Source organism: Pan troglodytes, chromosome 4 (assembly GCF_028858775.2).
Source record: "Pan troglodytes isolate AG18354 chromosome 4, NHGRI_mPanTro3-v2.0_pri, whole genome shotgun sequence".
Classification (NCBI taxonomy): domain Eukaryota; kingdom Metazoa; phylum Chordata; class Mammalia; order Primates; family Hominidae; genus Pan; species Pan troglodytes.
Genome location: NC_072402.2, coordinates 140,592,289 through 140,614,179, shown reverse-complemented (window position 1 = coordinate 140,614,179; position 21,891 = coordinate 140,592,289). Strand labels below are relative to the sequence as shown.

General features: G+C 42.2%; 1 protein-coding gene across 28 annotated transcripts in view; it reads right to left on the bottom strand.

The window, feature by feature from the left end:
- ARHGAP26 (Rho GTPase activating protein 26) overlaps window positions 1-21,891 on the bottom strand; it is a 458,375-nt gene that overhangs the window by 331,275 nt on the left and 105,209 nt on the right. For all 28 annotated transcript variants that reach the window (XR_008548285.2, XR_010157341.1, XR_010157342.1 and 25 more), the window contains exons 4-6: window positions 17,925-17,996; window positions 11,975-12,076; window positions 3,054-3,164 (exon numbers count right to left, since the gene is read on the bottom strand). Coding sequence is in view for 19 of the 28 variants with exons in the window: in XM_016953982.2 (XP_016809471.1) it covers window positions 3,054-3,164; window positions 11,975-12,076; window positions 17,925-17,996 (285 nt within the window). In the remaining 9 variants the exon portion in view is untranslated. The remainder of the gene's footprint in view (window positions 1-3,053; window positions 3,165-11,974; window positions 12,077-17,924; window positions 17,997-21,891) is intronic.

Sequence of the window (21,891 nt, the reverse complement as noted above, 5' to 3'; positions counted from 1 at the left end):
ATGTGCAGAGACAATAACTTCTGTAGAAAAGCAAAGGCCAAACATCTGAATCCTATATCCAGCCTCTCAGCATTTAGTTTAACTTTGGGCAAATCCCTATTACTATCTCTGTCCTAACATGAGACTGAAAATTTCTTTTCATTAGCTCTCCAGGTTTCTCACTGTATGAACTGAAAAATAGCTGCACACTACGATGGTTATACTTTTAAATCCCTCTGTCACATCTATAGCATCCATCCTGTCCAAGCTGTCACTGAACTGCTTGCTACCTTGACTAGCTCTCTACTACACACATCTTGCTTACTCCAGTGAGGCTGTGAATGCCTCAGCCACAGCACCTGGGTTTTCAGCATTTTCTATGGTATTCAATAAATACATACTTTTAAAGCTACCAAAACTGTTTATATTAAAACAGGTAGGCCCTGTAAATATTGGTACTTCACTCATTTGCTTAAATAAAAAATAATAATTGCTAAGTTTTTATTTGGTTCTAATCAGGTTCTGTTCTAAGCACCTCACATGGATAAACACTCAGTCAATCCTCATACAACTTTATAAAGTAGGTGATATTACTATCCCCATTCTGCAGATGGGGAAAGTAAGGCTCAGAGAAATAACTTGCCCAAGAACACACAGCTAGTAAATGGCTAGGCTGGGATTTAAATTCAGGGAGTCTAGCTCTAGAATCCTTAACCATGATGCTACTGCTTCTTAAAGTGAAAACTCCCTAAGACATGGACACACTACAACAGAATGCCAGGAAATGGAATGGTAAATCTTTAGAGATTTCTTTTCTCAAAAAAGAAGGAAGGAAGAGGTGGAGGAGAGACAAAAGAAGGAGAAGAAGGAGGAGGAAAACCCATTTAGATCAGCAAAGCTAACCAGCTGAGCCCAGCCTAAGCTCGCTGAACCTCACTGATGTGTGAGAAGTAAACATCTATTGTTGTATGAGGTTTTGTGGATACCGTTCAGCAAAAGCCAACAGATAAAATACCTGACTCACTAGGTACACCTACTGAGAGATCAAAGTGGATAACAAAACACTCACCTCAAAAAAGCTGGATGGGCCAATTACAAAAAAAAAATTCATCAAAAGCAAGCAAATTTGGAATAATATTAATCGAAGTATATATAAAGATTATTAGAAATGCACTGTTCTTTTTCTCTAGAAAGTCTGGCAAAAGCAAATAAAAATAATGCTAAAGGCAAATTCTATGTGACAGCATTTGAATTCCTGCCCTGACCACAGGAAGCAAGTCTTCAGTAAACCTGCTTGAAAGGCCAGTTTGTGCTTTAAGCAGGAAAATCAATAAGGCTGCTTTATCTGACAGATAGCTGCTCACACCTAACAGACCCTGTGGAAAGATGGGGATTTTTGACTTGGGACCTTGACTGAAACCACTGCTGGAAGTTAGGTCTAAGGTTTTAATATTCATATATGGAGACTGAAGTAATTGACTTTAAGGAATCTGCCAAATGAGGTAGCTGGGAGTGGTATCCAGAAATTATAGTTCTAGCATAGTAAAAGATGTAGACATAAGGTTCCAAAGCCAATTGGAATCTTTTTTTTTTTTAAGAGATGGAGTCTCACTATGTTGCCCAGTTGCCCAGGCTGATCTCAAACTCTTGGTCTCAAGTGATCTTCCTGCCTCAGCCTCTCAAAGTGCTAGGATTACAGGCATGAGCCACTGTGCCTGGCCACCAATTGGAGTCTTGATGAAACTACTAGCAAGTCTACATGCCTAAAAAAATCCACCCCAAAAGTTTATAAATTAGACATGGGGTACACAATACTCTTTACTAGAAAGAGCGGCCACTTCTTTCAGTTTCTTACAGTTTTATTCTTATTTGCTTAAGAAAATTCTCCTTTCTTGATCGGGCATGGTGGCTCATGCCTGTAATCCCAGCACTTTGGGAGGCCGAGGCGGGCGGATCACGGGGTCAGGAGATTGAGACCATCCTGGCCAACATGGTGAAACCCTGTCTGTACTAAAAAATACAAAAATTAGCCAGGCATGGTGGCGTGCACCTGTAGTCCCAGCTACTGAGGAGGCTGAGGCAGGAGAATCGCTTGAACCCAGAAGGCAGAGGCTGCAGTGAGCTGAGATTGCACCATTGCACTCCAGCCTGGGTGACAGAGCGAGACTCTGTCTCAAAGAAAAAAAAAAGAAAAAAGAAAATTATCCTTTCTTAAATCTAGGTAGAGAATCTTATCTGTACAGAGATGCCATGCTTGAGTCTAAATCAGAGGCTGCATTTTGGCTGGAAAATCCATGGTCTGCGAGAGTTTTAAATTGAGGTCCATATACTATTTTGGTGTTTCCATGAAGTCTTCCTGCTGTGGATTCTCCACACCAGTGCCACACCCAGCAAAGTGGAGTGGCACCATGTCCAAACGAAACCACAACCATGCTGGTGTGGCCTAAACTAAAGTCAGGCTTTTCCCACAATGCAATCTTCATGTTCACTGGGACAGTGTCCAAGTCCAAATTCCATCATGGTCCACTCAGCAGAGTCTCTATGCTGTTCTGTTTATAACAAATCCATGTGGGAAATCCATGTGAGAAATTTTATATAGCATCTTTTAATACCTGAATGGGGTGAGAAGGGGCTTTGAACCAGAGGGTAAAAAGAGAAATGTACTATGTCTTTGGGTGACTACTACATCTGAATTATTTGAGGAAAAGAAGAAGGGTAGGAGAGAGGAGGGAAGTTAAGGTATAATCACTATTTCATGGCAAGATAAAGAACCCCTCCCCTCTGGACTCCCATTTCCACTCTGTCCACCTGAAAATCATATGGCACATCACTGGGTAGCTAGAGGAAGGAATGACTGCTGGACGCTCTATCTCCATTGCTGCGTGTTGTACAGGAATGGCTGCTGGGAAGAATCCAGGGCAGCCAGGCTCACAAAGCACTGATACTTACAGAAGGGACAGCGTCAGGGCTGCTCAACCTCTTCATCAACAACTTATAGCATTTTGTAATCTACTACTAGTTAGAATGAGGGATGAATATATGGGTACATCATTAAACCCTGAATATCTACTTACAGGCTCCACAAACTCAAACATCTTTCTCTCTTGGACTTCCTGCACCTTGAAGACATATTCCAGGGATACTTCATAGAAATGCTGCCGGACCAGGTCCACTTGGCTGTCTGCCTACAAACAAGATGGAATTTAAGAGAAAAATCAAGTCACTACCCAAGGATAGCATTCCGAAAACAGGTCAGAAAAAAAAAAATCTCAGGAGATAATTTTCAAAAACAAATCAAATAGCATTACACAGAAGAAGAATAACTATAGTAACTATTTCACTATGCAAAAGTGTACTGAAACATCATATTATACAACTTAAATACATATTTTTTTAAAAACAAAAAAAAGCTTTCTAATGAGATTATTGGTTTAAAAAGGTAAATGTATACAAGGAACTCAAACAACTCAACAGAAAAAAAACCCCACAAATAATACCATTAAAAAGTGGGCAGAAGATCTGAATAGACATTTCTCAAAAGAAGACATACGAATGGCCAAAGGGTATATTAAAAAACGTTCAACATCACTAATCATCAGGGAAATGAAAGTCAAAATCAAAATGAGATATCATCTCAACCCAGTTACAATGGCTATGATCAAGATTAAAAATAGCAAATGCTGGTGAGGATGGGGAGAAAAGGGAACTGATGGTGGGAATGTAAATTAGTACAACTATTATGGAAAACAGTATGGAGATTTCTCAAAAAGCTAAAAATAGTACTACCATATAATCCAGCAATCCCACTACTTGGTATTTATCCAAAGAAAAGGAAATCACTATATCAAAGGGATACCTGTACCCCCATGTTTATTGCAGCACTATTCACAACAGCCAAGATATGAAGTGAACCTAAGTGTTCAATGGATGAATGGATAAATACACACACAGAGACTGCTATTCAGCCATGAAAAAGAATGGAATTCTGTCATATGCAGCAACATGAATGGAACTTGAGGTCATTATGTCAAGTGAAGGCACAGAAAAACAAATATCACATCTTCTCATTCATATGTAGGTGCTAAAAAAGTGGATCTCAAGGAAGTAAAAAGTAAAATGATAGTTATCAGAGGCTAAGAAAGGGGTGGGAGTCAGGCGCCATGGTTCATGCCTGTAATCCCAGCACTTTGGGAGGCCGAGGTGGGCGGATCATGAGGTCAAGAGATCGAGATCATCCTGGCCAACATGGTGAAACCCCATCTCTACTAAAAATACTGGGCATGGTAGCACACATGGTAGCTACTCGGGAAGCTGAGGCAGGAGAATCACTTGAACCCAGGAGGCAGAGGTTGCAGTGAGCCAAGACTACGCCACTGCACTCCAGCCTGGTGACAGAGCAAGACTCTGTCTCAAAAAAAAAAAAAAAAGGGGGGGGTGGGGTGGGGTGGGAAGGATGAAGAGAGGTTGCTTAATGGGTACAAAAATACAGTGAGATAAAAAGAATAAGTTCTAGTATTTCATAACACAGTAGGATGACTATGGTTAACTGATGTATGGTGTATATTTCATAATATCTATGATGAAATATCTAAGATATGAAATGTTCCCAACACAAAGAAATGATAAATATTCGAGGTGATGGATACCCTAAATACCTTGATTTGATCATTACACATTATAGGCATATATCAAAATAGCATACATGCCCCACAAATATGTATGATTATTACATATCAATAAAAAAGGTAAGTGGGTGAGCCAAGCGGACGTCATATTAGCCCAAATAGTATGTCACATGTTAAAAGTAATCAACAAACCAAACAGAAATAAGAATAATGATAATGGTTACCTGAGCACTAACTTTTTGCCAGGAATCATGCCCATAGCTGTACATACATTACCTTATTTAATCCTCATTAATTTTAATTATTTAATCTTCACTAAATTCCTAGAAAAGAGATATTATCTGTATCTCTAACATACAGTAAGAAAATATAATCCATTGCCATTAAGGAACTTGACTAAGGTGACACAGCTAGTATAAGGCAGAGCTGGGATTTCTGTCCTGGTGGATCTGCCCCCAAGGCCCTTGGATCATCCTGAAACCACCAGTCCCCACTGTCTCCCCATACCCTGAGACAACCTGGGTTCCATGGGAGACAGATTCTTACAGTGAAAAAGAAATTCCTGCAGAGCCATGCTCATCTAGACCTTTCCAATACACAAAACAAGCTGTCAGAGGGCAGGGAATCTCAGAAAAGGCAATGGGCCATGTTCACAGAAGTCCCAAATACTTTCTTTGTGATAAGAACAATGGTTTACTCCAAGCAGGGAAATTTCAACACTCCCTCTCAATTTCACTTCTCCCTCTGTGCAGGTGTGTGTCCAGGACAGGCCCACGAGCAGGTACAATTGAACCACTGATCTGGGATCTGGCACCCAAGGAGAAACTCCATGTATGGAGTTGCAAGATGCTATGCTGGGAAGTACCTCAACTCTCACTATAAAGCTCTAAACCTTTCCATAAGGTGTCTGTGTCAAATCATTCCTTCAAAGCAGATAATTACACTGAAAGCATATTTCAATGACAAAACACTAAAGTGAATATGTATTTTTAATATAAATGAATATCCTGCTAGTAAGAAACAAAACACTGTTTTCCTTAGAAATGACACAGTCAGAAACCGTTCTATAACACCCTTTACTAAGACACAGCTCCCAAAGGCATATTTCTTTCAGTGTTCCTTTGTCAACATTCCTACAGAAGAAACTTGGAACAGACCCCTACTTCCATTATACCAAATACAATATGCTACTTGGACATCTTAAGAGCTTAACAAATCATCCATCCATTGCACCATCATGAGAAAAAGAAACTTCCTTCATAGAACTTACAGCATAGTAAAGAAAACAGACATTAGTCAAATAAGTAAGTTAAGAGAAAACTACAAGCTCTGGTAAAACACAATATGTTATAAAACACCCGGAAAGAATATATTCAAGTCTCTCATGCTAGCAACTTCCTCCCACAGCAATGGACATTCTCATACTCAAAAGCCAGTCTGCTGAGTAACTGCTGGATCAAACCAATCTGAAAGGCTAAGACTGGGGGCATTTTCTAAGGCTTCCAAGCAGGGAAAGGAGATATCTGAGCACTGATGAATCTTTATTTGGAGACAGGTTTCAGAAGGTCCTGCTTCTCACCACCACCACCCCCTGCATCGTGTGGCTGCTTAGACAACTGGGCTGATACGCCTTCCAACTGGGCTCCTGCGGCTAAGCCCCATGTGTTCCTGTAGCCTTTGATCTTCTTGTAGCGCAAATCCAACACGCTTACACGGAGAGATGCATCTACTCCCAACCACCCCACACGCCTCAAAGCTTCTCTCTGCCTGGGCTTGCCAACTGACACTGCAAGTGGAGGGGGAAAACAGGAGAAATCATTCTGAAAATCTGCAAAGGCAGGGAAGAAGGATCCAGAAGGAAATTCCTATAAGGAAAACAGAATTGACTCCCACATCAGAGAGCTGCCCAAGTGCAAGCTCCAATGCTACAATATCCTAGCTGGTGAGACCTGCTCAAGTCATTGATCTTCTTTAGAAGATGGAGATAATATCAGCCCTTGCTTCTGAGTAGAGTGTTTCCAACAGAAAATGGGCCAAATGATGTAAACCATTTGAAAACTGGAAAGTGTCCTGTGCATGTCAGTGGTTGCTGTCACCAGGCACTTCAGAACACAGGGGTCTCACTTCCTGCTCTACCCTAAACCAGCCACATCATCTCTGGGCTACTACACTTCTCTCCTAACTGGTCTCTCTGTCTTCATTCTCTCCCTCTGTCCCAATCCACTCTGCACCCAGGAGCCAGAATATCTTCCTTAAAATCTAAATCAGATGGTCTCATGGCCCTTTCAAGGACTTCTCATGGCCTCTACCATGGTCTGCAAGACCCTCTGTAATAATCTGCCCAACCCTCCAGCCTCACCTCCTCCCATCCTAACCCACTGTCACCATGCTCCAGCATGGTGACATGAGTAACTGCTGGATCTCCTTCCTGTCCTCTAACACTCCAAACCCCTTTCTTTCCCACAACCTTTGCACCTGGTGTTCCTCCTGCCCAAAAACCTCTTCTCCTAGATAAACACACATTTTAACTTCAACATACAGTAAGAAATACTTTTTATGACTCAATAAACACACATTTATAATGGTTAAGTGCAATGCACTTTCATATATATATATTTTTTTTTAAGATGGAGTTTTGCTCTTGTTGCCCAGGCTGGAGTACAATGGCGCGAATTCGGCTTACCGCAACCTCCGCTTCCCAGGTTCAAGATATTCTCCTGCCTCAGCCTTCTCAAGTAGCTGGGATTACAGGCATTCAACACCATGCCCGGCCAATTTTGTATTTTTAGTAGAGATGGGGTTTCTCCGCGTTGGTCAGGCTGGTCTCGAACTCCTGACCTCAGGTTATCTGTCCACCTCGGCCTCCCAAAGTGCTGGGATTACAGGCATGAGCCACTGCGCCAGGCCTCGTATTTTTTATTCTATTTTAGCCTACCCTATTGCATAACCCAATAATTGTGATTTTGCGACACACTCACAACCTGAAGAAGATTGTCCTGGCCTTTCATTAGCTCATTCCTTCTGGGCTCAGTTTAAATGTTACCTCTTTAGGAGAAGCTTTCATTGACTACATCATTTTAAATAGGTTACCAGGAAATCTCTGTCTCATCTCCCAATTTAATCTCTTATCTATTCCTTTCTTGAGACAGAGTCTCGCTCTGTTGCCCAGGCTGGAGTGGAGTGGCATGATCTCAGCTCACTGCAAACTCCGCCTCCTGGGTTCAAGTGATTCTCCTGCCTCAGCCTCCCAAGTAGCTGGGATTACAGGCGCATGCCACCACATCCAGCTAATTTTTTTTTTTTTTTTTTTTTTTTTTTTTGCATTTTCACTAGAGACAGGGTTTCGCCTTGTTGGCCAGGCTGGTCTCAAACTCTTGACCTCCAGTTATCCACCCGCCTTGGCCTTCCAAAGTGCTGGCATTACAGGCATGAGCCACCGCGCCTGGCCTACTAGACTACTAGAATATAAAGTCCATGAGAACAAAGACCTTGTCTAATTTTTTCATTTTTCTCCTCCAGTGCTCAGAATGGTGTATGGCCCATAATAAACGTTCAACAGATGCATGCAGAATGAATGAATTGATCCCCACGTGGCCATCAGTCAGCATCAAAGGCACGTCCCGTCAGTGACCCAAAACTAAGAACAAATGCATAACTCAATGCATTCCCAAAGGAAAAGGAAGAAGAAATCCTAAGTGGAATGTTATGCTTCTCTTGCCAATGCCCCAGAATGGTGTGGGCCACAGAATCCATCACATCCTTGGGCCCCCTGCAATGGAATTATAAGCCAGGATTCCAACCCACCCTGCAGACGGCTCAAGACAGTTTCCCTGCCTGCCACTTGAGAAGCTATAAATCTACTGGCTTGATTAAACCCGTCAACCATTCTGCGCTTCTTGGAAAAGAGACTTCCTCCTAGATTGTAATTTCCATGAAAGAAGATCCTTCATTTCACTTTCTACAAAACACCCAGTGCCAGGACAGACTTTTGCAGAAGCGTCCAATGAGTATTTGTTGAATGAATGACTACTGTTTTTGAGGCGAGCTTTTTTACCATTCAAAAACTATGCATTTGTTTAAATCATCCACTAGATGGCAGTGCCATTCCACATCACTGCCCTGTAGTTTCTACTTCCAGGGATCTAGGGATGGGCTGGAATTTAAAAGCATTCCGTGCAGAACCCTGAAATCAGGGAACAACTCTGGATAATCAAAGTGGAAGGTTTCATCAAAGGTGTACCACGTGCTCAACAATGTTCCTAAAAGTTGAATTTTTAATAAATGTGAAGAAAATGATCAATACATAGCTGAACACCTTGAGCAAAACACCTGACCCCTACAAGAAACTCAGTTCCCTCATAAAATGTAATTCAAGAAAGTTGAAATGGATGATCACTAAGGTCCTTCCCTCTCTCCAATTCTATATCATGACACCGGCACTAAATAACATGGTCAGCAGGCAAGAGAGCCTCAACATCCCTCCCCAGATAGAGACGTAGAAAAGCAAACTGGGTGAAGGGAAAGGGCTGCACAGCCAGTGCTGGAGTTAACTCGCTACCACTAAGCTATTTATCCTATCTGAGCCTCAGTTTCCTCATGTGTAAAACAGAGTAATAACCACATCTAACCTCTTAGGGTGAGGATTCCAGAAGATTCCATGTAAAGTGCTTAACACCATACCCGGGCCATAAATATGCATTCAACAAATGTTTCCCTATATTATAGTTGTTATTGATGTGGTTAGTGGCAGTAGTAATATCATCACTGTTCTTTTTTTGTTTGTTTTTTGATGTTTGGTTTTTGGTTTTTTTTGAGAAAGAGTCTCACTCTGTTGCCCAGGCTGGAGTGCAGTGGCGCGATCATGGCTCACTGCAACCTCCGCCTCCCTGGTTCAAGTGATTCTCCTGCCTCAGCCTCCTGAGTAGCTGGGACTACGGGCACCCACCACCATGCCCAGCTAATTTTTGTATTTTTAGTAGAGACAAGGTCTCACCATGTTGGCCAGGATGGTCTCGATCTCTTTACCTCTTTAGTGTTAGATTTTTATACAGTTTAATTTAGTTCAGGTACAACTAAAAAGCAATGCCTGAGAACTGACCTGAACAGACCAGAACCTGCAAGATCTGGAACCCAATCCTTACACTCAAAGTACTTAGAAAGTGTGACTAGGTCAAAGGCAAGAACATAAAGGACTATAATAAAAGAGCATAATGGAAAACATCCACTGAAATACAGAACTGTCAAAGTCAGGAATAGTGGCATCCAATTTGAGAACAGAAAATGGAGCGGAACAGGCCAATCATAAGGATATTTACACATTTTATATTAAATATACTTTATACTTGAGCAGCAGTTATATTTGCCTTCTCATGTATAACATAAGTAGGACAGATATTTCATGAGTATTTAACAAATAAAGGAAATAAAGCTTAGAGAATCTAAGTAATTTGCCCCAGGTCACAGAGTAAATACACAGCAGAGAAGGTTTTGAGGCAAGGTATCCTCTTTGCCAGCCCAGCGTTCTGGTCCCTACACTGTGGTAATTCAGAAGACATTCACAGCCCTAAAAGAAAATGCTGGACTCATTCCAGACCAAGTCTGCAATATTTGACCACGGAGAGAATGGATCTGGTGGAGAAGCACCTTTGTTCTAGAGAATGCCATGCCTACAGGGTAACTGTGCTGTGGGCCTCCCAGATTCAGTAGGTGCTAGAATAACCACACACCTGCTCAACTCTGAATACTCTGAATGTCTGTACTAATGATGCATAGTCATCTAATCCATAATTTATACCTGCTTAGAAACTGGAGAGCTGGGCAGACCTGGTCACTGTGAGGCACAGCCAAAAAGCTTTTCTTTAAATATAAGTTAGTTTCCAAATCCTAAATGCCAAGTGATGCCAGAAGAATAACTAAAAAGTGAGGGCATCAAGACAGATTCTAAATGGAATCCCAAATTTATCATGGATTATCTGTGTCTGTGGGATAGTGCCCATATCCTCATGTCAAGTTGGGATAGCCTTTGTATCTCGTGAAAATAAGATTTTTTTTTTATTTTTTAGGTTTTTCAATCACATTTGACAAGATTTACCTGAGTAGCTATGCCACTTCAAGAAGCACTTCCTCCGCTTTTGTTTCTTTTTCCCTACTCAGGCACAAGATCTTCAAGGATAAATTAGTATTTTCTACTTTGTAAAGCACACACCAAATAGTCAATGCTGTTTATTGGCTGGCCAAGAACTGATCTACAAAGTCCATTATAAACCTTTGTTGCTGCTACAGTTGTCATTGTTGTTGAGTAACGGTCCTTATCACTACTCTTAAAACTGGATTAAATACTTATTTCAAAGCAAAGAGTTCTGAGAACAACACATTCCTATCCCAAGATATGTAACCAATTGTGGTTGGGAGGGGATTGAACTCCACCATCTCCTGAGTTACTTCAACCTTTCAACCTCTGACTCTACTGTCCTCATATGAACTTTCACCTAACAGAAGTACTGGCATGGTATCGGCTCAAAAAGAATTAAAATTTAAAAACAAGGGCCGGCCTGGAAGCCACGGTAGCCTCTTTTGGCAAAAATATGAGAGAGGTCAAGCAAACTGTTGAGTTAAATAAGATGACATTTTGAAAGCCAAATTTGAGGTTCCACTAGGAAACTCCCTATCTCCAAGAAGCATAAACTCCCTTAACATGCCAATCTTCATGAACTAAATAAAAATGGTCACAGCTCCATGGCTGTGATGGCTCCATCATTTTTCTTTCCAAGTGAACTACTTTTTAAAAGATACCATGCAAACCCAGAAAAACCAAGCGCAAATTTAAGAATGTATTTTCTTGAAACAACATTACCAAAGCACAAAACATATACAGGACAATAAAGCACTGCTTTAAAAAAAGAAAGAAAACTAATGTCAAGTGCTGGTTGAAATAATGAAAAAATCAATATTAAGGAAGGATAACCAAAGTGTTTGAGATGCTAACATTTCAAATCACTGATAAGAGGCAGGAAGTCAAAAGGTAAAGTAACAGAGGGCAGAATTAAGGCCAAGGGTGAGAGAAACAGGAAAAGAAATGTCAGTATGAAATGAAGACATCTAGCAATCAGGGCAGCCCAACAAGGAGGTGGTCATCTCGGCCAGCAGTGTCTTCCACCTTGACAGGCGGGAAAGCTACAAAGGATGGGGTGGGATGGGAGGACACAAAGGCAGTCCAGGCATCAGGCACTGGATGAGGGATCAGGAGCAATCTCCTGGCTTCCCAGGTCCCTTCTAACCCTAAGATTTTCTAGCAAAGAGCAACCAGCACATATCCACAGCATCGTGTACAAACTGAACACTTTATTCAGGATACTAATAAAGTCTCTTACCTCCTGAAGCTGAGATTCTTTCTTTTTGGAAGACAAATTCAAGTGTTTTTCTAAGATGCCACAATACTTTTCTGTCTCTTTGTCATACTTCTTTTTGGCTTCCTGGCAAGAAAAGAGAAGAGAAAAAGAAAAAGAGTGACACGTTGCAGGAATAAAAGCAGCCTCCATCTCTCAAGATCCTTCTGCTCAGAACACAGATGACGACTCAGCTCCTACCTTTCAGGTAATGCCCATTAAATCCTGCAGCCACCCATCAACAGCCCCCTGAGTTTGAGTGTCTAGCAGAGAGGCACCAACCAGGACAAGACCAGAAATGAGGTAAACATGAATATCTAATGGTGGCAAAGCCAAGATTCCCCCTCTAAGAACTTTGTGAAACAGAAATTTCTACTTTCTAACTCATAAGGATATTCAAGGCCAGAAGGCAGCCAGGGGTTGGGGGCTGGGGAGCAGCAGCAGTGGGGGTACCTATGAAGCTAACACCAAGGAAGGAAGATATCCTCACAGCTTGAATGAGACAAGTCTAGACTAAGGCTAGATCCAGCCTTAATACTGTCCAAAAAAACACTTCTTGGTATGTAAGCCTAAATATCTCTTGACACTTAATATCACATGCAGGTCTTCAAGCTGAGGAATAATTCAAAACAACAATATTATCTTCACACACATTTGTTTACTACGGCACCATTTATGCTAGCAAAAGAAAAATAAAAGCAGCAGCAGCAACATCACTTCCAAGGATAGCGTTTGGCATAATTAAAGTACGGAACATCCAATAAGCATAACTAGTCATTGGAAAACTAGAGAGAAAAGTAAAACAGCATTATATAAACTTGCTGCATCCTACATAGAGTGTGTCTACCTATGGACAAAGATGAGGTGGGAATTTACTTATAGGCAAATACCTGAGTTATGGTAATGGGGTAACAGTTATTTTTCTCTTCTCTTTAAGAAATTATTATCCGTATTACTGTCTTCAAAATGAAAAATAATTACCATAATTAATCCCTGCTCCCCACCACTGAATCATTGGGTCATTGTGGTTCTATTTCTATCTCCCATTTGACTGATAAGAAAACTTGGACCCAAAGAGGTGAACTTGTGAAAAGTCACGGAGAGTGACAGAGCTGGGATTGGAGCCTAGGACAATGTGCCTCCAAAGCCCATGTTCTCCACCACAGCTGAGACATTGTCACAGGCAGTCTGCCTTCCTTCCACATTCCAACGGGGAGAGCAGGCAAGGAAGCTGGAAGAAGGTTGGCACTTGGCTGATAAACGGGATCAAATTTGCTAATTGGGTACATTATTCCTGCTTTTGACTCATGTGGAGCCTGAACCCATAGGGATGTTTTTCTGCAACTCCAAAGCCTAGAAGACAAAAAATATTTTCTGGCCAAATAAAGAAGCTCAGACACATCTCTTTATTCCTTTAACAAATTTATAATCAGCAACCACTCTGTGTAAGGCTCTACTTTAGGCACCAGAAATACAAGACAAAAATGGTCCCAACCCTCATGGTAGAAATGTTCTAGTAGGAGAACCATGATTAACCAGTAAACAAATAATCAGCATAATTATAGACTGCTGCAAGTGCTACAAAGGAAATAAACAGGGCGCAGTCACAGAGATTCTGTAGATAGGGCACCCAGGAAAGGCATCATTTGGGGAAGGGAGATGTGAGCTGAGACCTACCTGTGAAATACAGAAGGAGCAGAGTAGAGCCTTCTAGAGCAGAACCATCAAGTGCAAATGCCCTGGGGCAGGACACTCGGAGCCAGAAGCCATCACCCGGAGCCCTAACAAGCTCCGCTATGTCAGAATACCACTCATCTGGTACATGCTCACAGAGTGGGCAGAATAACCATACATCCATTTTAGCTGACATATACTCATTTCTATGAATCTGAGTTTTGCTTAAAAGACTGTTCACATACAAGAACAATTAAACATTTAGCAGCAAATGAAGAAAAAGCCTGAGGACACATTACTCCTTCAAATTTGAGGAGGGTACAGGCAAGAGACTTGACTCAAGCAATTCTTTTCCATTAGTGCAACCAGCAACTTTGAACTGGGGCTCCAACTCCAAATGCTGCTCACATGTATCCGCTCCCACCAGCCTTATCAGCAACTCCAAAAGGAGAATCCTGGTCCCAGACAGTCCAGCTGGCCAGAGGTGAGAAAAGGCCAGGGAACATGAGTCACTGGCATTCTGGGACATTCTGGCAACTTGTGCCTCCACATTCCATGTTTAAGAGGACACCCAAAGTTAGAGAAAAAAATAAGGAGAAAGGGAAGCCGTTTCTGTCCTGAGAAAACAGCAATAAGACCTCTGCAGCAAAAAAGTACTACAGCTTAGATAATGTTCTTAAGATGGGAGAGTGTGTCCATTACTCAGGACACAAGATGGTTTTCACCTTCCAGAGAGTCTACTGTGGGGTAGTTAAGTCAAGGATTGAGTTAGAATCCTAAAATTTATTCCCAACTCAATATGGACTGGCTAGAAACAAATCACCATCCCTCTCCAGGACTCAATTTCCTGAACTATAAATTGAGGATGATTAGATAATTGCTCGGGTTTCTTCTTTCAGCTCAAGGACCATATAACAAAATAAAAATAAGAACACCCCCTCCTCAAAGGATTTCTAGGGTTAAATGAAATAAACCACATATAGTGCTTGGCAGGGTGCCTACCACATGGAAAGTGCTCAATAAATGTCAGCAATGGTGGTGACAGTGGTGAGCTCATCACCTAAACCTGCCTCCTTCTTATCAAGAACACACCTGCTTTCCATGTCCCGTGTGCCATGAAGGTAACCCTCCCAAGAACCTACTACAATTGGAAATTAGACATTTATTTGTATCTTTTTGTCTGATGTCTTTCACCCCAGCTACTTCATGAGCACAGCAACCACGCCTGCCTTGTTCTCCACCAAATATCAGGGCACAGAACAGTGCTGGCACAGAGCAGGCTCTCACATATTTTTTAAACAAATGAACTGTGTGTATCTAATATAATCACTAACATTGAATGACTACATGACCAACCTTGTTCTCGTGTTCAGGTAGCTATACGACAGACACCGTTTTAAGCATTTGATAGGAGTTCACTAACTTCTTCTTCATAATAACTCTACGAGGCAAGTTTTATTATTACCCCCATTTTAGAGATCAGGAAACAGGCATGAAGAGGTTTAGTAATCTCCCCAAGTCTACATGCAAATGGCAGAAGTGAGATTTGGATTCAGACAGTCTAGCTGTAGATCCACTCTCTACGCTACTCTCTTATGTCTGTTATACTTATTCTAGAGTCCAGCATTCCAAATGTACCTCTAATACAGGAAAAAATAATTTCCTCAAACTTGGAAATAGAAACTTAGGGCCATGGTTATGTCAAGCACCAGGGGTCATGCCCTACTCCAGAGTAGCACATTAGCATAAGAATGCCCAAGAATCTTCCTCCCTGGCAGCCTTCACAAGGCGCACTCTGCAACAGGCTGTTATGGCAACCGAAGCAGCACCAGAGAGTGGAGGAGGAGGAAAAAGTAATTTTAGCATGGCACAGACAGAGTTCAGAACCTCCACTTGGCCAATACCCAAACCAGCTGAAGAGCACTTGCTGGCTCTGAGATGTTCTTGAGACTGCTCCCTGGGTCGCCTAGAAGTGGATCTGTTGTTTGCTTGTTTGTTGTCTCTTAAATTTACATAATGTTATGATATAAATGTATGTGTGTGTGGAGTGATGCAAAGGAGGACACGCCAGGAGGAAAAAATGACAAATGGGGAGGGATGAGAAATCACCCAAATGTCATCACAATTCTTCTTTAGTGATCATCCAAAAGTTATTTAATAATCAATAATTATTCATGTTTTAATGAATAGGAGAATAGAATATGCATGAGGGGAAACATGCTTTGGTGAGTGACTATTTAAATTCTTTTATTCTAGTATGTCACCATCTATACCACCCCCCAGCCGCCGCCCCGGGGCACAGTAGCTCCTCCTATCATTAAGATCACTGGTATCAAGCCCAAAGGGAGCTCACTCAGACTCTTGCCTCACCTCCTTGGTAACCATGGTAACCCTCAAGAGAGTGAGAGAAGAGGCCAGAGAGAGAGGCATCTGTGCTCAGAAGGAGAAGTAACTATTGAAAAGATGACTCAACAGACAGGTCTGCTCTGCCTCAGTCTCCAAGCTCTGCATAACCCCTGGAAGCCACTGCCAAGCATGTTCAAGAGTGGGGAGGCACAGGCCCCAAGGCCACCAAGAGGAGGCCTGCAGGCGGGGCCTGCACTGCCAGGAACTGAGGGAGCATTCGCTCACAGCTTATTATCTGCCATCACTGGACTGGTTCACAGTCTGTATGAATTCTTAGTGGAATAAGACTTTGTGCAAATTATACATTCCTTAATCTCTGATACAGCACCAGTGAGCTCCCACTTCCTCATAAATGTGTAAACTAAAATTAGTAGAAAATACTCTAAAACTGGGAGAAAGTCTTTGCCACAGTCCCTCTTTCAAACTGTGATCAACCATCCCTCTGAAAGACCCTGACTAAACATCATCTTTTGCAGGCCCTAATCATATCTATTTCCAGGAAGCAGATGCACTTAGGGGTGTGTGTGTTGTAGGGGTGAGGAATACCTCATTTTGCAACTAAGCAAAATCCACACAAAGTAAGAGGGTGGTGTTGCCCAAAAGTCCCTGCAGGTGGAGTAAGAGACCGCAGCTGAATTGACTCACAGTTCCAGAAAAACAGGAAGAAAACGTTGGAAATCTTTTTGCTTTCATTGATTCCAATGAAAACATCTTCTCTGCAGGTAGCCTCTAACACTCTACCGAAGGTCAAACCAGCTAGAGTTTCCTAGTGATTTTTTTTTTTGGACATGGAGTCTTGCTCTGTTGCCCAGGCTGCAGTCAGTGGCGTGATCTCGGCTCACTGCAACCTCCACCTCCTGGGTTCAAGCGATTCTCCTGCCTCAGCCTCCCGAGTAGCTGGGAACTACAGGCACCCACCACCATGCCCAGCTAATTTTTCTATTTTAGTAGAGATGGGGTTTCGCCATATTGGCCAGCCTGGTCTCGAACTCCTGACCTTGTGATCCGCCCGCCTCGGCCTCCCAAAGTGCTGGGATTACAGGCGTGAGCCACTGTGCCCAGCCCTCCTAGTGATTTATTACAGGGCAAAGGAGCCCTGGAGAATCCACCTTTTAAAAAGGAACAGGATTCCCTTTGCAGTCTCTCAAGAACACATTAGAATTAGTCAAGCTTAGGCTACAGTCCCTCCAGGTCAGTGATAACAAACAGTGATCTCCAGGTTGAAGCAGGCCTGCAGATGTCGTTTTTTGACCTGCACAATGGGTAATACATATTTTAAAATTATTTGCCAACAAGAAATTTCACATAAAACTGGCTTTTCAGTTTGTCTTGAAACATTTAAAGAATCAGCAAGAGAGGGCCCATTTCCAGACCCAACAAAAATCAGCTAAACCTAAGTACCAGCTGCCTCCTTTTAAAGAAAGTCCCTGTACCCACAGGGCACAAATTTGTAACCCCTGCTTAGGCTGCAAGTCCTGGACCTCCACAAAATACAATTCCACGAAAACAAATGTATTGTTCAATAAAGGCAATTGTCTAAGCACACAGCTATCTATTATAATAACACAAATGAGGTGTGGTTTCTACCTTTGGATGATTCATGAACAAGCACAAAACAATGAGGTAACAAAATACCAGAATGGCCCCTCCGGGGTTGATGGCTCAGATGGTCATACTTCAGTCACCCGTAAAGAACTGATGAGTTGGGCTCTATAGAGTTTTCTGCCTAAGATTTTCTGAAGAATGTGGGCTTCGATTTTCTGAAGACATTTCTGAAGACTTTTTTTTAAAGAAGGTGCTGTGTTTTCCAGACCTCTCACCCTAAAATCCAGACCAAAGCTTGCAAAATTCTCACCTTGGCAGCCCCGATCTGTTCCTTTCGAAACTTCTCCAAGGGAGTGATGAGCACCTCGCTGGCATTCTCAATCTGGTGAAGAACAACAGAGTAAGGGAAAGAAGACATGAAAGCAGTATCAGTAAAGAATTACAGCAGCTCCAGCATGAGATGCCTCCCCATGTCTTAAAATAAAATTTGGGGAGGCAGTGTTGTACATGTCAACTGTTTACAACCTTCAAACTAATAGCATGTCAAATCAAAACTGTCATCATTTCAAAACATGATAATCTTCCTCCCATGCATGATTAATATTGGTTATTTAAAAGTAAAAATGAGGAACTCTAAAACTGTAAGCGATCCTCTGAAGGGGCAGAGGGGAACTGGTAAAAGAGTGGGGTCTAAGTTACAAGCTTCGGTGACATTTTCTTGCAAATATTAATTTACCCAAGTTATGGGTAAAGTAGATCAACACTGAGTCTAGGTTAAAAACAAATAAACAAAGAAACACCTCTGGACATCTGATGGCATAAAAACCTTCCAAGCTTGATTTTGTGTTGCTCTACCAAGACAGGACTGGACTAGAGCCAGGACACCTGTGCCTCCTGACTACTGGCTGCCTCTCAACTTCATCTCATAGGGCTCACCCCTCAGGTCCTGCATTCCAACCTACTGGCACTCCAATGCACCTCAAACGCACCAAACTCGTCCCACCTCAGGGCCGTAGCATTTGGCTATTCTTTCAGACACTGTGTTCCCAAACCCTTACAGGGACAGCTCCTTCATGTAATTAAGATTTCAGCTTAAAGGTCACCTCTTTAGGGAGGCCTTCCCTGACTACCAACATAACTCAACTTCCCTCCCCTACCAAGTGTGTTCTGGTTCACCACTACACACTACACATTTATACACACACACACATGCGTGCATACACATACACACACACACATACACATCAGTATCTTGTAAAGGCTCACTTTGACACCACTATCCCCAAAACAAAGAAGAGTGCTGAGACAAAGCAGCACTCAAACATATTTGAATGACTAAATGAATGAATGGATTAATTCTTGATTGGCTGCCAACTGTGTGACCATGGGCAAAACATTTAACCTCTCTGGGCTCTAATTTCGTCATCTGCAAAATGAGTGGGCTGAATTGTCCATCGCTAAGATTCTATGGTCTTTTCTAAGGCAGTACAATATTTTACAGTTTTTCCTTTTAAGTCATTCATTTATCACTCTTTGCTCAACTAATTATTCCAGGAATCTTGCTGCAACAAAGCATTATTTTTCCTAAGCCACATGCATGTCCACTGCAATGAAACTAACCGGGTAAATGCCAGAAGTCACAGATGGACACAGTAAAGAACTAACTGAACAATGTAAGGGACAGAAAAAGTCAAGTCTCCAAATTTATTCCCATTTGCCTTTTTCTCAATTTGGAGATCACTTATTTCAGAAGAGTGAAATTTAAGACTAGAGTGTTACGGTGTTAATTTGTTTGATTTTGTGATTTTTATTGTTATTTGATGTTACTTAATTGGTTCACTGAAGTCTTCTCCACAAACCATCTGCAAGTCTCTGAAGCTTACAAAGGTGTGCCAAGCCCCTAAAGTCAATGATTCTCAACCTTAACTACGCAGTAGAATCACCTGGAAAGCTTTTAAAATCCCTAAGTTTAGGCTACACTCCAACTAACTCAGAATCCCTGGACTTAGTCCCAGACATCAGTATTTTTCAAACTCCCCAAGTTATTCCAGTGGACATCCATGATTGAGAATGCAGTCATAAGTAGTCGCTTATAAAACGAAAGTGCTCAACTGCTCACCTGGGAATCAGGACCCCCAAGTCCTTCGCCCAGCCATACTACTACTTGCTATCAGCCTTAATAAGACCTGTTTTCTCATCTGTCAAATGAGCAATTGCAGATGGTGACGAATAAGGTCCCACTTAGTCTAAGATTCTACGACTGTGTAACATCCACTTGGTTCCAACACTGCCTGATGTTGGGGACATGGAAGCCCAGTCTCTGCCCTTGAGGAACTCATATTTACTACAGGGCACAGACAGGTACAATGTTTATCAGGACACAATGTGGTAAACACAGGATCAGAAGCACGAACTGGATGTTAAGAAAATACCAAGGGTAGCCATATAACCCAGAAGTCAGGAAAGGCTTCCCAGAGAAGGTGCGGCTTTGCTTGCTGAGCTTAACTGAACTGATGGAGTTGTCACAGGGCAAGGAGGTAGAGAAGGGGCTTGCTACGGCCAGATACTCAGATGCAGACAGTAGAAACTCAATTCACTGACATTAATAATAAAATTGCAGAGGCAAGCTGAAAAGTATAATCCAGTCATTGTTCCCTTACCACAGGCCATAGCAATCTGCAGGGTATTCATGGTGATTTGCTTGCCACACCCCCACCCCCAAATACTAACTCAGCCAAGAATCAGACTCAAAAGAATCATTTCCCTTTCTTAGGCACCAGCACGTGCACAAACACACAAGCTTTCCCTTGCTTCCACCCACCACCAACCCCCACTGCTGCCGCCACCACCCTTCTGATTCTGGTTCAGGCACCAGCAGTGAGCAATCAAGAGAAAGTGGTCTTTCCGTAGGGCAAAAGGTAAGAGGTTTCTACTCTGTTCGGAGTTTTAAAGAAATCCTTTTTTTTTTTTTTTTTTTTTTTGACACAGGGTCTTGCTCTGTTGCCCAGGCTGGAGTGCAATGGTGCAATCACAGATCACTGCAGCCTTGACCTCCCTGGCACAAGCGATCCTCCTCCCTCCTCCCAAGTAGCTGGGACTACAAGCATACGTCACAATGCCAGTCTTCTTTAAAAAAAAAAATTTGTTGAGATGGGGTCTCACTATGTTGCCTCCAGACTGGTCTTGAACTCCCAGGCTCAAGCGATCCTCTCACCTCGGCATCCCAAGGTGCTGGGATTACAGGCATGAGCCATCACACCTGGCCCCCACATTTTTAAATATTTTTTAATATAATGCAGACTTGGGTTTGAACCCAGACTGTATCACTTATTAACTGTGTGATCTGTGACAAGTTACTTAACCTCTGTAAACCTCAATATCTTCATCTGAAAAACAGCAATAATATAGATACCACTTCCCAGAGTCATCATGGGGGTTAAAATAGAAAATGCATCTTGGTGAATAGTGTTCGAACTACCAACTGTTAGCACGGGAAGAAAAGAAAATGTTGATTGATGCATTATTTCCTAGGACTTCAGAGCATTGCTGCCATCATGGGGGTTAAAACAGAAAATGCATCTTGGTGAATAGTGTTCGAACTACCAACTGTTAGCATGGGAAGAAAAGAAAATGTTGATTGATGCAGTATTTCCTAGGACTTTAGAGCATTGCTGCCTGAAGACACGCCCTCCTAGCGGAAAATCAGTGTACAGGCAGCAGGGGACTTCAAGTCAGCAGGGGACTTCATTCCTCATATCTTAGGGATATGGAGGAAAATGCAAAGGAACTTCCTGTAGATGTGGAATCTCTTATCTGCTAATGCTGAACTATATCAGAATAAATTATAGGCAGGGTGGCTCATGCCTGTAATCCCAGCATTTTGAGAGGCAAGGCAGGAGGATCACTTAAGGTTTGGAGTTCGAGAACAGCCTGGGTAACACAGCAAGACCTCATCTCTACAAAAAACAAAAATAAATTAGCTAGGCACAGTGGTGCACACCTATAGTCCTAGCTACTCAGGAGGCTGAAGCAGGAGGATCGCTTGAGCCCAGGAGTTTGAAGCTGCAGTGAGCTATGATGGTACCACTGCACTCCTGCCTGGGTGACAGAGTGAGACCCTCTCTGTTTCCAGAACAATAAATTCTAGTACAAAAGATATCTCTTAAGAACCTGGAGATCAGCATTTGACTCTTAAATGTGGACAATGCCTCTCTTTGAAGAGCTTTTTATAGTTACCTTCATTACAAAGTACCTGTTTACTGGGTCCCTCCTACCTG